The 13,787-nt window shown below is 44.3% G+C and overlaps 1 protein-coding gene across 1 annotated transcript; it reads right to left on the reverse strand.

The window, feature by feature from the left end:
- Nucleotides 1-917: 917 nt before the first annotated feature.
- On the reverse strand, nt 918-12,059 carry clcf1 (cardiotrophin-like cytokine factor 1). Its single transcript, XM_080035966.1, has 3 exons — nt 11,640-12,059; nt 2,611-2,765; nt 918-2,265 (listed from the first exon to the last, which is right to left on the reverse strand). Exons 1-3 carry the CDS (start codon nt 11,656-11,658, stop codon nt 928-930), a joined length of 1,512 nt encoding a protein of 503 aa, XP_079892092.1. The 5' UTR covers nt 11,659-12,059; the 3' UTR covers nt 918-927.
- Between the last annotated feature and the right edge of the window lie 1,728 nt (nt 12,060-13,787).

A 13,787-nucleotide genomic window follows, 5' to 3' on the forward strand; every position in this document is an offset into this window, starting at 1 on the left:
ATAGAGGTGGATGATATGTTAAGGAAACCAATACCAATGTGTGTGTGCGTGTCCATGTGTGTGTCCATGTGTGTGTGTGTGTCCATGTGTCCGTGTGTGTGTGTACGCGCACGTTTTTTCCCCTCTATGTGTAGTGCTGTTGTAGTGTTACTGTAACTGACCAGTTGACCTCTGGTTACTCAGCGAAACCCCTCTGCCCGTTATCTCCAGTGCTCATGGCCCTGACTCACGCCTCATCCCATCTTCCTCTCCTTTTCTGCCTCTTCTTCTTCATCCCCCCGGCTATTTCCTCATGGCCTTTTGTCTGCTAGCCATTCAGAAAATCTGCTCTCTTTCCTTTAGAGAAAATGAATGTTTGCTGATTCACACATCTTGGGTCATTGAATCAGCGTTTTAGTCAATGGCTGCACTGTCTGTCTCTGCCTGTCACCCCAATGCGTGTGGTGTGTGTGTGTGTGTGTGTGTGTGTGTGTGCCTGTGTGTGTCTAAACACCTACAGTGGTATTTCTGTTGATCTATGAGCCGTTAAGTCCGGTAACTCAGCCCAGTCTCAGTGAGTCTCGCTGAATGAGCTGCTATGTGCATCATGGCGGGTGACAGTGCTGGTAATGTGTTGGCTTTGTGTGTGTGTGTGTGTGTGTGTGTGTGTGTGTGTGTGTGTGTGTGTGTGTGTGTGTGTGTGTGTGTGTGTGTTTGTGTGTGTGTTATATTCCATTAAGCGCTGCTGGTGACCTACCAAATGTCTGTCATTCACTCGTTTCCAGTACGGTATGAATGAACGTACAATGCATGACTGTGTCTTTGTGCGTTTTTAACTGTGAAAGGTCTCGATTAGTTTTTTTTCCGCCCAGATTTTGTGCAAACAATAGATTTCCCCGATAAATACATGTATTTGTGTATGTTGCACTCTCAGTGTCTCATTGTCTCTCAGCCTCTGAGTCTCTTCTTGAGGCGATCAAAGTCCCTCGCCGATCGCCATAGCCAAATCTGCAGCTCTCGCAATATCCAAAATCCCTCCACCTTCCGGGAGAAATCGTTCATGGTCGGCCGCACCGACAGCAGTGAAGAGGGTGAGGAGGATGAAAGTAGTGGTGTGAGGGGGGGTGAAAGTAGGGGGGTGCCCCTTTGCAGAGACAGAGGCATTGGCCGAGAAAGGATTGTGTGCTCCTCGCCCGCGCCCCCAAACTGGTAGAGGAGGGAGAGGGTGGACGGAGGAGGCTGCAGGGTGGGGGAGAGGAGGGAGCGAGGAGGCCGACGCTGGCCATGGAAGCCAGCAGCTCCTGTGTCCGTTTGCTTCTCCTCCTCCACCGTTAACCCTCGGCTTCTCCCAACAATGAAGCCGTCTTCTTCTCTGAGTGTGTCTGGGTGGACCGAGTTCAGATTGTAGCTGTACTGATTGTCATTGTTGTTGTTGTTGTTGTTGTTGTTGTTGTTGTTGTTGTTGTTGTTGTTTTGGACGTAGCTGGAGCCTTCTGTACCCGGGTATGTGACGTCTAACCCAGGTTCAGGCCATCGCTCCTTCTCCTCTGCGTCCTCGTCTACGCTCAACAACCTTCTGGTCCTCCCCCATCTCTCCACTCCTCCCTCTCCAAATTCCTCCTCCTCTCCCTCCTCCCTTACCTCTTCGCTGGCGGACCACATCCTGCTCTCAGGCTCCTCCCTCCTGCCTCTCCTTCCTTTTTCTCTTCTTCCCTTCTCCCTCGATCCACCGCTACTCCTCCCCTCTTTCGCTCTTCTTTTTTCCACTGGATCTACCACGCCATCTTCCCTATCTCCCCTGACCGACCCTGCCACCGCCCCATTTCTCCTTTGGTGGTTGCCACGGTGACCGCCGGACTCCGCCCGCGTCGCGACCCTGGACCTGTAAAGGCTCTGGCTCAGGAGCGGTGCGGGTCGTTCGCCGCCGCCCGCTAACCCCCTCTGAGGGTACTGCAGCTCCCCCGTGTTCCCCGATGAAGGAGGAGGGGGGAGCGGGTAACCCAGGGTGGTCATCAGGGCGGATATGGAGCCCAGCAGCCCGTCCAGGCCCGTGCAGAAGTGCAGCAGGGAGGTCTTGAGGGAGGGGCAGAGGGTGGAGCGCGCCAGCTCCCTGACGGCCGCCAGCAGCACAGAGTAGGCCTTCTGGTTCTGGGCCAGGCGCGCTTGGTTCTCCAGCCCGCGCCACACGTCGGGCCGGGTGGCTGCACTGGGCAGCAGCAGAGCCGTGCTGTTGGGCCTTGGAGGGGAGAAGTCTTTCTCGTTGAACGGAGGGCCCAGATAGGTCAGCTGGAAGGAGACAGATAAACGAGAAGGAAACGATGAACAGGTTTTGACAGATAGAAGAGTTATTGTTTTTGGGCCTTCATTTCACTTCACAACTCTTTACAAGGCTTCATCGCCCACATGAGCTGAAACTGGCTAAAAGGCTCCATAAAGACGAGGGGAGCATCAGATTCAGGTCACAATTCTCTGTGGGGTTCAAAGCGACAACTTTCACATTGCCACATTGTCAATGATACAACACACTTTATCCAATAACTTGGGCGATAAACATTAACATTCGCAGACGAGGAGGTGGATTATTTTGTTTCTGGTTGGCTTTGATTAAATCAACACAAAGAAGTTACTCACATATATGTCTTTGATTTCCTTGAGCTGATACTCCAGGTATTTGGTCAGCTCGTACGTGCTTTCTATCGAACTCTTCTCACTGGCCAGGTTGTGTGAAGAATCCAGGGCCGTTGCCATGGCAGCAGCCAAAAGCAAGACGAGCTGGTGTTGATGGACTGTTGGACAATTATTAAAAAAAAAGAAAAAAGAAAAAGAGAGATGATTAAATGTCATACAGACATTGCGTGTGATGTTTCTATAAAGACACTCGATTCACAGGTGTCCAAGCGAAAATGAACACACACTGCGGAGGTATTTGTAATCATAACAATGAGAGGGAAATTGATCTCAGCCATTATTTTCTCAGACATTTTTACGATTATTTAACTTGGGTGCTCGGGTTTTTTTAATGAATTGATGATTTGAGAGCTTAACAATCAAACAAAAAAAATCACCTCCGGCAAAAATGTCCCAAGCTTCGCTCCATGCACCCGCTGCACCGTCACACTGTTTATAGCCATTCTTTTTACAATATTCTGGTTTATTTCTTTATGTCTCTATGGCGATGGCCTCGTCTGTTTACACATTGCCAGGTCAGAGTCATCTGACACTGCCAATAAAGCTTTTTCCGTTTCCAATCTAATTTTAGAGGTTTCTGGCTGTCCGAGGTTTACTCTGGCTTCAAATAAAACCTCTCTTAATAGCTTCAGACAGTCAGACAAATGGCTCCTATGTTCAATGCACCAGACACACATGCACGCACGCACACGCACACACACACACACACACACACACACACACACACACACACACACACACACACACACACATTCATTCCTTACTGATATACCCGAAAACAAAGACATGTGGCTTTCTTTACAATCACAAACATTAATGTGTTTGCATATGAATGGTGTGTTGGCTGCTGACTTCTTATTTAGGTTTCCGACTGTTTGTGTGGGTGTTTTATGTTATCGTGTGAGTGTTTGTGAGAATGGCTGTAGCCGTAATTTTATATGTGGATTATTTACGCTGTTTGTGTATACAATGCTTTTGACTGTGTGTGTTGGTGCAGTGTGTGTGTGTGTGTGTGTGTGTGTGTGTGTGTGTGTGTGTGTGTTTCAGTGAGAGGGGGGGGCCTTTCAGTGCCCAAGTCTCTGGTTTCAAACAGAGAAAATTGGAGCTGAAAGGTGGTTTTCAACATTAAGGGGAACTTCATGTACATACATCTCTCCCTCCGCTTTCTGTCTCTTTCTCTCTCTCTCTCTCTCTCAACGCTTTTCCTTGGCCCTTGTTTTGAGCGCGTCAAACATCTTTCACATGTCATCCCCTGCTCGTGCTCTCAATCTCTCTCTCTCTCTCTCTCTCTCATTCCCTGACACCCCCACGGTAGGCAGTGATTCATGCTTGTAATTATGTGCAAAACATGCTGCTGGCTGTTAAACAGGTGTGAAATATGGATTGCGCAAAGTTGTTTGACCCTGTCGGCTTTCTCTCCCTTTTGCTTCCCACTCTGTCTCCTCCTGACTCACCTTGGTACGTCCTGTTGCTTTTGGCCAATTGAAATCCTCTCAAGCTCCTGACACCGCACTCATTGAAACTCTCCTTTCTTTCCACTCTACCAATTTTCCTTCCCTCTCCCCTCTTCTCCTCTCTTATCTCTTTTCAGCCTCGGGTCAAAATAACAGCAGCCAATTAACCTCAATTAGTCCTCCCACACTCCCTCTATCGCCCCCGCCCTTTTTCTTTTCATCTGTCCATTACGCCGGGCCCCACAGGAGGAAAAAGTGCTTTTAAGTGAATGGCTTCGGCACTCGCTAAACATTTACCTTCGACACGTTCTCCGTGGTTACTAAGTCTAAAAAGTCCTGACCTCAAACAGTCGACACGTTTTATCTTCTGACTCAACCGCTTACATTAGACGTTTTGGTATGCACTCCAAAACAGGGTTGGGTAGAAACGTAATCATGGTATGTACTCTGTACGCCATACTTAATAGAGTAAGAAACATTGTGTTTATAGAATGTGAAGAAAATATCCGGTCTAGAGATAGAAAGAATCTAAAGGTTTTTGTTTTTTTGTTTCCTGTGTCTCATACCCATGCATGTGTGAAGTCACCAGAATGAAAGCAAATCATCAAAATACATTCATCAATTTGATTATGATACAAATTGCAATGATTACATGGTAATAACCAGCAATTGTTGATGACATGCAATTGTCAATGTCAAGTACACTATTCTGCTTCCAAACTAGCTTGACAAGCTCAAACTCCGTGAAAAAAGGTTGTGTGCATTCAAATAGTTTTAATGACAGATTGAGTGACATTGGCAGTTTCAAATTAAAATGGAATTAACAGCGCTTGTCATCGGATTGTCACGGACAAAACTTAAGCAAACAACTCCTCAGCTGTTTGATTAAAAAGGGAAAAAAATCAAAACATGACTTCATAGTCGGAAACTCTTGCACTACCTGGTTGACCCCGAGTTGTCGGCTTCATCAAAGCATCCTCCCAGATTTTTTTTCTTCTCAAAACCCTGTGGTTGGGAGCAGGCAACTCCCACATGCTCCCACACACACCTTGAAATCAGTCAACTTGGACAGCCCCCGTCAGCCAAGCCTTCTCATCTGCACAAAAACAAGCCTCATCACCTGTCAGAAGCAATAAGCATCTCTGGCGAACATTTGGAGCTCATCAAGCCACGGGCTCGTCCCGCCGAACATCCTCCATTAGCATCAAAACCCCCTCCAAATCAACACGACACGGTTGACTCCCAGAGTAAACATCCCTCCAGGAAAAGGACACACAGCGTGCACAAAAAAAGGAGTCGCACTCAGAAGGAATAAACAGGTAATAACAATAAACAAATATACAAAGGATGCAGAAAAAAATTCTCCTTGGCAAACCATTCCCTTTTGTCTGGAGCAGCCACATGCTTGGCGATGATTGCCAGACGTTAAAAGTCTCTTGTTGTTTTGATTGAGCCCTGACATGCCTAAAAGCATCCTGCCCCGCGGCTAGAAAACAACCACTCTTTTGTACGAGTAAATTGAGATAACTCCAATCCAGGGCCGTGTTGTTGTTAAATGTTATATTGAGTAACTACAGTAGAGTCGGCATATAGCCTGACTTCAAAGGGGAGCCCTGCAGGCATTGGGGCTGTGACTGTGTAGTACCTGGCAGTGGAAGCACACTCCGCGGGGCAGGGTTGAAACCAGAACATTCTCCGCGGGAGGATTGCATTACAGCACGCAACACAGGGGTTCCCTAGAACGGCTGACCGTGACCTGCCTCTGTGCACATTCTGGCACAGATAGCCTACCTATTAGGGTTACACACATACGCCACACAGGGGAGCCCCATTATTCACAACAGATCATATAGTTATCCACTGTTTGTTCGATGATGTAAAGCCCTGATCCGGCACTCGGGGAGTCTGGCTGCCATCTGCAATACAGAGCTTAAAATGTGAGGTACGCACGCCAGAGCATCTGAGCTCCAAATAGGTCAGGGTTAAACTTCAGCACTGGGTCAGGGTTGAATTTTAGGGCGCAAAGCTTGTAACACACATGACATTTTACACTCCAGGCAGTGTTTTGCTAAACCAGTGACCCCAGTGTTTGTGGGTGTCTTACCGCTTCCATCCAAGAGAGGACTAGTATTTCATATTTCCCAACGTGCACCACCACTTGAGGTTTTAAACAAGCACTTAAACAGAATTTGGTATTGTGGGAAAACCATGTGCGAGTTAATCTCTCCATTCTGGTCCAGGAAAAAACTAACTCCGGTGCCAGTAGAGGTTGCCCTCCACGGCTCTAACCACTTGGAAGAGGGTATTGAACGGAGTGGAGGAATAATCAGCATGTTAGAAGATGTAATGAATCCGCTCCAAACAAGATGTTAATCATTTCCAGCGCAGCGTTCATTTTGGATGACTACGGTAAATTGTAGTGGCATTTTGGGAATACATTCTAAAACTTCGAAAAGATTTAACATTAATCAAACAATGTGGGCTTTTAAGGGGGGTTGGAAAATAGGTTGAAACATCATCCTTGGTGTGTGTTTGCCAGAGCCGAAAACAAAATGCTGCATACCACGTCCTCCTACTCCTCTCACTTTAGCATGATCAAGTCTCTGTGCAGAACTTCATGCTGTATAGCCCCTGTAACAGATATTTGAATTATACTGTATAATGTGAGTGATTAAAAAGATATATTTCAATCCAGTCTTTGAATCTGCAGACACACCTCCAAGAATCAATATCTATATATCAGATGAATCAGATTTATATGAATTATTATTATCATTATTTTTATTTTTTTATCTGACTACAAGCTGGCCGTATGCCTGCTGACAATTTGAGTAGGGCTTAAATTCTGACCCCACTCTCAGTTCGATATGAAACATTAGTTAATCTCGTAACTGCCACACAAGCATAAGAAGAAAAAGTTCTTGTGATAATCAAATTCTGATGCCCCATTCATACAGCAGAGAGGCAGCAAAACAGTCCTCATATTTATAGCTTTAAGTTGGATATATCCGGAGCTTCTATCGAGCTTTATTAACACGAAAATAATTGATTTTGGCTCATTTTGAATAAAATTAGCTATTTCAGCATTAATTCAAGGTTATCATGTGTTGCTCGTCTTTGTCTTGCATATTTGTCGACAGAAAAGACCAATCAGAGCCAAACTCTGCTGTTTGTTCTTTGAGTAATCTTTTTTTATTCATCATTGTTATTATTCTGCTGAACTGAACCTGGTGGCAATTTTTATCCTTCACATCATAACCCCCCACCACAAAAATAAACACTCCTGTGCAAGATGCTAGGGGCAAAAACACACACTCACACACAACAAAATGGACCGAGGTGATGTGCGGGACAGAGACCGCGTTAGGATGTTTGCAAGGTGAGTGCAGGTGTGCAGATGTGTGTGTGTGTGTGTGTGTGTGTGTGTGGGGGGGGGGGGGGGTCAGACATTCCGGGGTCAGGGTCCATCCATGTTGTGTGTCTGTGCACAGTTGAAGTCCAGATTTATGTGCACAGTCTGTGCTCAATCAAAAGTGCATTCCTTCACTAACTTAACCCACACACATGCACACACATATGCACCCAGATTGTGCACTGGAGTCGATTTCATGTACGCGCAGCATAGCGCTGAATTATACATACAAACAAAACCAAAGTCAACTCAAACACACACACACACACACACACACACACACACACACACACACACACACACACACACACACACACACACTTTTCCCATCTCTCCTCCTGTGAGATCCCTTTTTCCTCTGGAATTCATTCATACGGGATTTCAAATTGATCCTCTTGGCACTGGACATAAGCTGGGGTTGCCAAACAACACGAATGACCCAAAAACAAAGGCTAAAGAAAACACACACAAATACACACACACACACACACACACACACACACACACACACATAAATCCAATAAAAGCATGTTTGTGCCCAATAACTCCCCTTGCGACCATTTCTCGCTACTCGTAAACCCGACGTCCTCTGATGCGTTCCCCTCTTCACCTTATAAGCCAATCCACCCATGTCTTTTTTTAAATCTAGCGGATTCCACTCGCTCCACACTTTATCGCCATGTTTGGTTTCAATTTCTTTGTCGCTTCATCTGTCCCCCCCTCCCCCCTTCTCTCCCTAAATCTTCCTGAAACATCAAACTTCCATTTTAAAGTCTCCTTCCTTTCTTTCTCTAATTACCAAAGCCTTCTCTTCCTTTCACTAATTGGCTCCCCTCTTTCCAGATATCTCATACCCCTGTTCCACTTTTTCCAGACCTTCAGTTTTTAATTTACCCCCCCCTCCCCACCCCTCCACGTCTCCTCCTCCCCTGCTACTCTCACTCCGGCTGTACCCCCCCCCCCCCCTATCTCCACCTCATTGTGTTCTCTTATAAAAATAACTTAAAAACAGAAACAGACAAGAATGCTTTGTTGAATGTCAAAGTCTCTGTAAGCCGTGGTGGGAAGTGGCTGAGTAATGTATGAAGTGAAAGCTTTGATAGTTCTTAGGTTACACTTTATACAATGAATAGCCAATCAACAGAAAATGTATCAGTATCTTTTCTGAAAATGGAATCATCTTTTAACCCTCATCCTACCAAGTGGGGTCATTTCAGACCCCAGAGGTCAACATCTTGTCATATCTCACCGGTATTTTATTCTATCATTCCAATTTTTTTTACGACTTTGTCAATCAATTTGTTCCTCATGACTTGTTTTCTTATTCTCTTCTAATTTCTTCTTTTTAAAAATACCCTCTGCCCATTGCGCCACGAGTGCCCCCGTTTTATCTCTCCTTTTAATCTCAGGTGACATTATTTATATAACTTATAATGTTTTTAGAAGACAAATAATGTTTTATTGTGTATAAAAAGAAACCGGCAGATGAAATATTAATTAAAACATTTTGTTATTTGCAGCCCCATTGAAAGGATAAATTATATTTGCCTCTGTTAATTGTTCAGTTAAATATTTTCTTTCAGATGTATGGCCTATTTTACAGTCATCTTTTTATTCATAAATCAATTGACTGTGTTAATATACTGTCTTTTAATGTAGTGTCTAGGTTCTGCCTTATTTTGATAAGAGTAACTTAATGTGTAAATGTTTAGTTGTGTTTGACTTAAAATGTTTTTAACACATGTCACTTCACATTTCAAGCTCCACATTTTAGAAGTAAATATTTTTTTTATATATGTTCACTCCACTACATTTAGTTCACAGCTATATCTAGTTACTTTGCAGATTAAGATTTGTATCAATCTAACATTTTAAAACACACACATCATTGTCATATAGACTTTTAAACTACCCATAGTATATACAAAAATGTAGGTTAGCCCCAAAACATTACAAGACTGCTTACATATGAGTCCATCAGTCATACTAATATAATCAAACAACGGGCAGGAGCCATTCTTCATGCATAATGTATTCTGCATAAGTAGTTTTACAATGTGCTGTTATTAACTGATCTCAATCCAAACCTGAGAAGTGAGGAAAGATATTTTGGGGTCTTAAAGGATTGAGACAGAGTAGAGGAGGAGGATTTGAAAGGAAGGAGGGAGAGGAGAGGAGGGCAGAGGTAGAGAAAGAGAGAGAGAGAGAGAGCCGGTGAGGGAGAGTTTTCTGAAGCGAGGGGCCATGTTAATTTGGGAAAAATGTAAACAGCATGTGTAACTGTTCAAAGCGTGACCGACTCATTTTATATCATTCCCCCTTTCTCTCTCTCTCTCTCTCTCTCTCTTCCCCTCTAGGTGCTGCTAACTTCTGTCAATCGGGAATCTGCACTGCATTAACCCCTCTACCGCCAGTTCCTCTCTCCTTCTCCCTCCCTCTCTCTCTAATTCTTTCTCTTTTCACTTTTATCTGTCTCTACCTCTCCTTTACCTCCCCCCCCCCCCCCCCCCCCACACCACACAGACACAACCTCCACACATCCTCTTAACATCCATATATATACCGTGAAGAATTGAGGATGGCGCTGAGCGAATGAAAAGATGTGGAAGGTTCACTTTTTCTTCACTTTCCCTAATCTCCTGCTCTCTCTGTCTCTCTCTCCACTCTTCCTTTGGCCGGTATGTTTGAGCTCTCTAGCCAAACACACACTAACGCTTTTATCTGAAACACACCAATACTAATTCAACCCTCCCTGCAATAACTGGCCTTGTCTCTCTCTCTCAGTGTGTGTGTGTGTGTGTGTGTGTGTGTGGGGCATCATGTTCTGTTCATGAATTTGAGTGTCAGAGAGGGAGCAGCAGAGTTTGTTTTGCGCCCAGGGTTCTTTATTTATTGTCCTTCTAGAGTAACACCACATTTTTGCAGATGGCCAGTCTACTTTTACATGAAGGTTTGGGAGATGGAGGGAGAGAAAGAAAGACAGAGAGGAACTTGTGGATCTTTTGTTCGGTGCAGTTCATTTCATCACACATGCCATCCCTCTGTTCTGTCTTCCCCTTCTTCCTTTCACCTCCTTTCACAGACAAGACAAGGAGCAGCAGCCGCACCAATCGTCCCAGGGGGAACAGTGTGTGTTTAAATGTGTGTGTGTGTGTGTGTGTGTGTGTGTGTGTGTGTGTGTGTGTGTGTGTGGGTGTGTGTGTGTGTGTGTGTGTGTGTGTGTGTGTGTGTGTGTGTGTGTGTGTGTGTGTGTAAGTGTGTGTGTTAAGTGTGTGTGTCCTCTCACACCCTGACTAACGTGAATCATGTACTTTCTCATATCGGTGACAGCTAACTAGACAGGGGCTTTAGCTGCCTCTGACCCCCTCAACCCCTGTCATTTTTTACTGTGAATAAAAGCCACCCCCATCTCTCTCCCTCAGTCTATTTTATATATACACACACACACACACACACACACACACACACACACACACACACACACACACACACACACACACACACACACACACACACACACACACACACACACAAAAAAAACGTTTCAGTCTTTTAACCCGCTCACCCTTTATGTGCTCTATTAATCTCACATAGCCTTCACATTTAAAGAACATATATAAAAACCTGTTGCAATTATTTCCCATCTATTATTGCATTGATGTTTGCTGATGAGCCACCCAAAACCAAAACTGTTTATCCATCACACATTGAACATGTAATGTGAATACATTTTACATAACCTGCTTTATATCAACAAAATATGGAGCCTATAAATAAAAATGTAATGTTTAGGCCTATGTAATACAGGAGCATGTTTGTATTAGGCCTAAACTAATTAAAACCCTCCGACAGGGTCATAGAAAGTTGGCAAAAACGGAGAAAACACACGCCTGAATATCTATACTGCACCCAACTTTGAAAATTTCACATGTAGGCCTATAAGCTTAATGTAATTGTAATTGCAAGAAAAATAAAATTCTCCACGTGGACGAACTGAATTGCAGGGACATTTAAACTACATAACAACAGCGCAATTATAAATGATATGCTCTCGCCTAGTCAAGAGTTTTTAAAAACTTCCATAAAAAGTATATGATTGCACTCACCTCCGAGACACCTTTTCATTTTCCAAAAATCCTTCTTATTCCGAAATACGCGATCTCAGAAGTTCATCCACTGACTGGCAAATTCCACAACTGTGTTAAACCGACAATGATGTCCTCGGGCTCTTCTTCTATCCTCGTGAAGATGAAACTTTCGCTCTCTTTAAAATAATAAATAGGCTAAATAGAAAAAAAATCTCCCCCCACCCCCAAAAAAAACTTCTCATCAGTCGCCGACTCAATTAAATCAGATCTGCTCCCTCAGAACAACTCTGGATTTGGATGAGTGAAGACACGCGCAGGTGATGTCGCTTCGTTTAAAAAAAGAGAAGGAAAAAGTCCTATAGATGGATGTAGGTTAGCTGTTGGAATATAATGGAGATGGTCACAGCAGGATGGAGTTTAAATCATGACGGTCCGCTGACTTGGTGGTCTCTGTGATAGAATGACTGACGGCGGAGGCTTTTTGTAGTACCTCCTCTCTTTCCTCCCCTCCTTGCCATCCCCGTGCATGTCTCCTTCTCGTCTCGTTCTCCTCCTCCTCCTTCAGCGGCGGTGTGCGGGTGATTCACCGGGGGTTGACGCATCACAACTTTGACGGAGCCGATCTGAACCACGGGACTTGTCACAACTCATTTTCTGTCTCTATGCCCTCGTCATCATCCTGGACACAATCCGACATGCGGCCGTTTGATCTCTAATCTGCTCCTCTATAGAGTTAATAAGGTGATGGGTCGGTTCACTGCTGCAGGCCAGGAAGGACCCATGAGACCTTCAAGTCCTCCAAGAAAAACCCAATAAATTACACTTGCTCTCTCTACTTTTTGTAGATCTTTGTTGTTTTAGCCTCGGACTATATCGAGTTCAATAATAGGCCTACTTCATTATTCACGGGGCCTTTCTCTAGCCTAAATAAAACAATGTAATTAAAATTAAGGAACAATAGGCCTATGCTACATGTTTGTTTGTTTTACCCTCGCCTTTTATTTAGCGTTAAAGCAGGCCCACATTATTCTTAAAATAATATAGACATGAATACTTAAACTTTAAAATATCAGGGGAAAAGTAACTAGCTTAACATTCACATAGGTCTTAACATTCACATAGGTCTTAAATCGAATAGGCCTTGCCTACATAATAAAAAAAGCGAGTATAATTTGAACAATTGTGTAGGCCTACATGAACATAAAGGCCTATAGGGTTTAAATTTAGAGGCCTCCAATTAACTGCGAAAACGTTTCGTTAAATGGTCCATGTTGAATCCCAATAAGGTAGACCTGGACTACTTTTTTGTTTTATTTTTCTGTCTGTTTTTCTTGAAAGGATGTGAACAAGTGTTTGCCTGCTCCTCGGCGTGTCTGTCTTCTCCCTACATTCCTCGGGTTTTAGCGTTTATTGACAGCGGGATTAGGGTGATCTTCTTCTCTCACCTCCAGCTGTCACTCAGCCTAGCCTACCTGCAGCGGCCAACAAAGTGGCGCGCGCATGTCTGTGCCCGTGCACGACGGGAGAGATTGGGGTAGAAGCACCATTGCTGATGCTTTGTAGTTTTAATGTTTTTTATTTACCTCTCTCTCTCTCTCTCTCTCTCTCTCTCTCTCTCTCTCTCTCTCTCTCTCTCTCTCTCTCTCTCTCTCTCTCTCTCTCTCTCTGTGTTCCCCCAGTGGAGTCGACCCCTCTTGATAAAATTCTCCATAATCACTGCGGATCCCCAAACCGGTTAATGTCGCGCTGCGAGCGCATAACGATTTAACTCCAGGGTAACTGACTACTGGTTTTGTCTGGTTCAAATTGAAGATGTGTTCACACCAATAACGCCTTAGGTCCCATATCTACTGACGGCCTATATTGAGGTCCCGCTTTGAAGAGGCTCAATTTGTTTATTTCAGTTTTGTGCTTTTGCTGTAGCCGGCTATGTTGCATTTCTTAATTAATTTGTGTACTCAAATTACTGCACAGAAAACATGGCCGAGAGGAAAAACATTTTAACACTACACAGAGAGTGAGAGAAACTGGTGGGGTAATAGGGGTCCCTAAAGCTCCCTGGCAGGTTAATCTGGCCTGGTTTTATTTGATCCAGGGCCTCCAGTCACATGTCTGGTTTATATAATGTAGCTACACTCTGAATAGACTGTGACGAAATTATATAAT

Source organism: Ammodytes marinus (assembly GCF_949987685.1).
Source record: "Ammodytes marinus genome assembly, chromosome: 10".
In the NCBI taxonomy this organism is placed as follows: domain Eukaryota; kingdom Metazoa; phylum Chordata; class Actinopteri; order Uranoscopiformes; family Ammodytidae; genus Ammodytes; species Ammodytes marinus.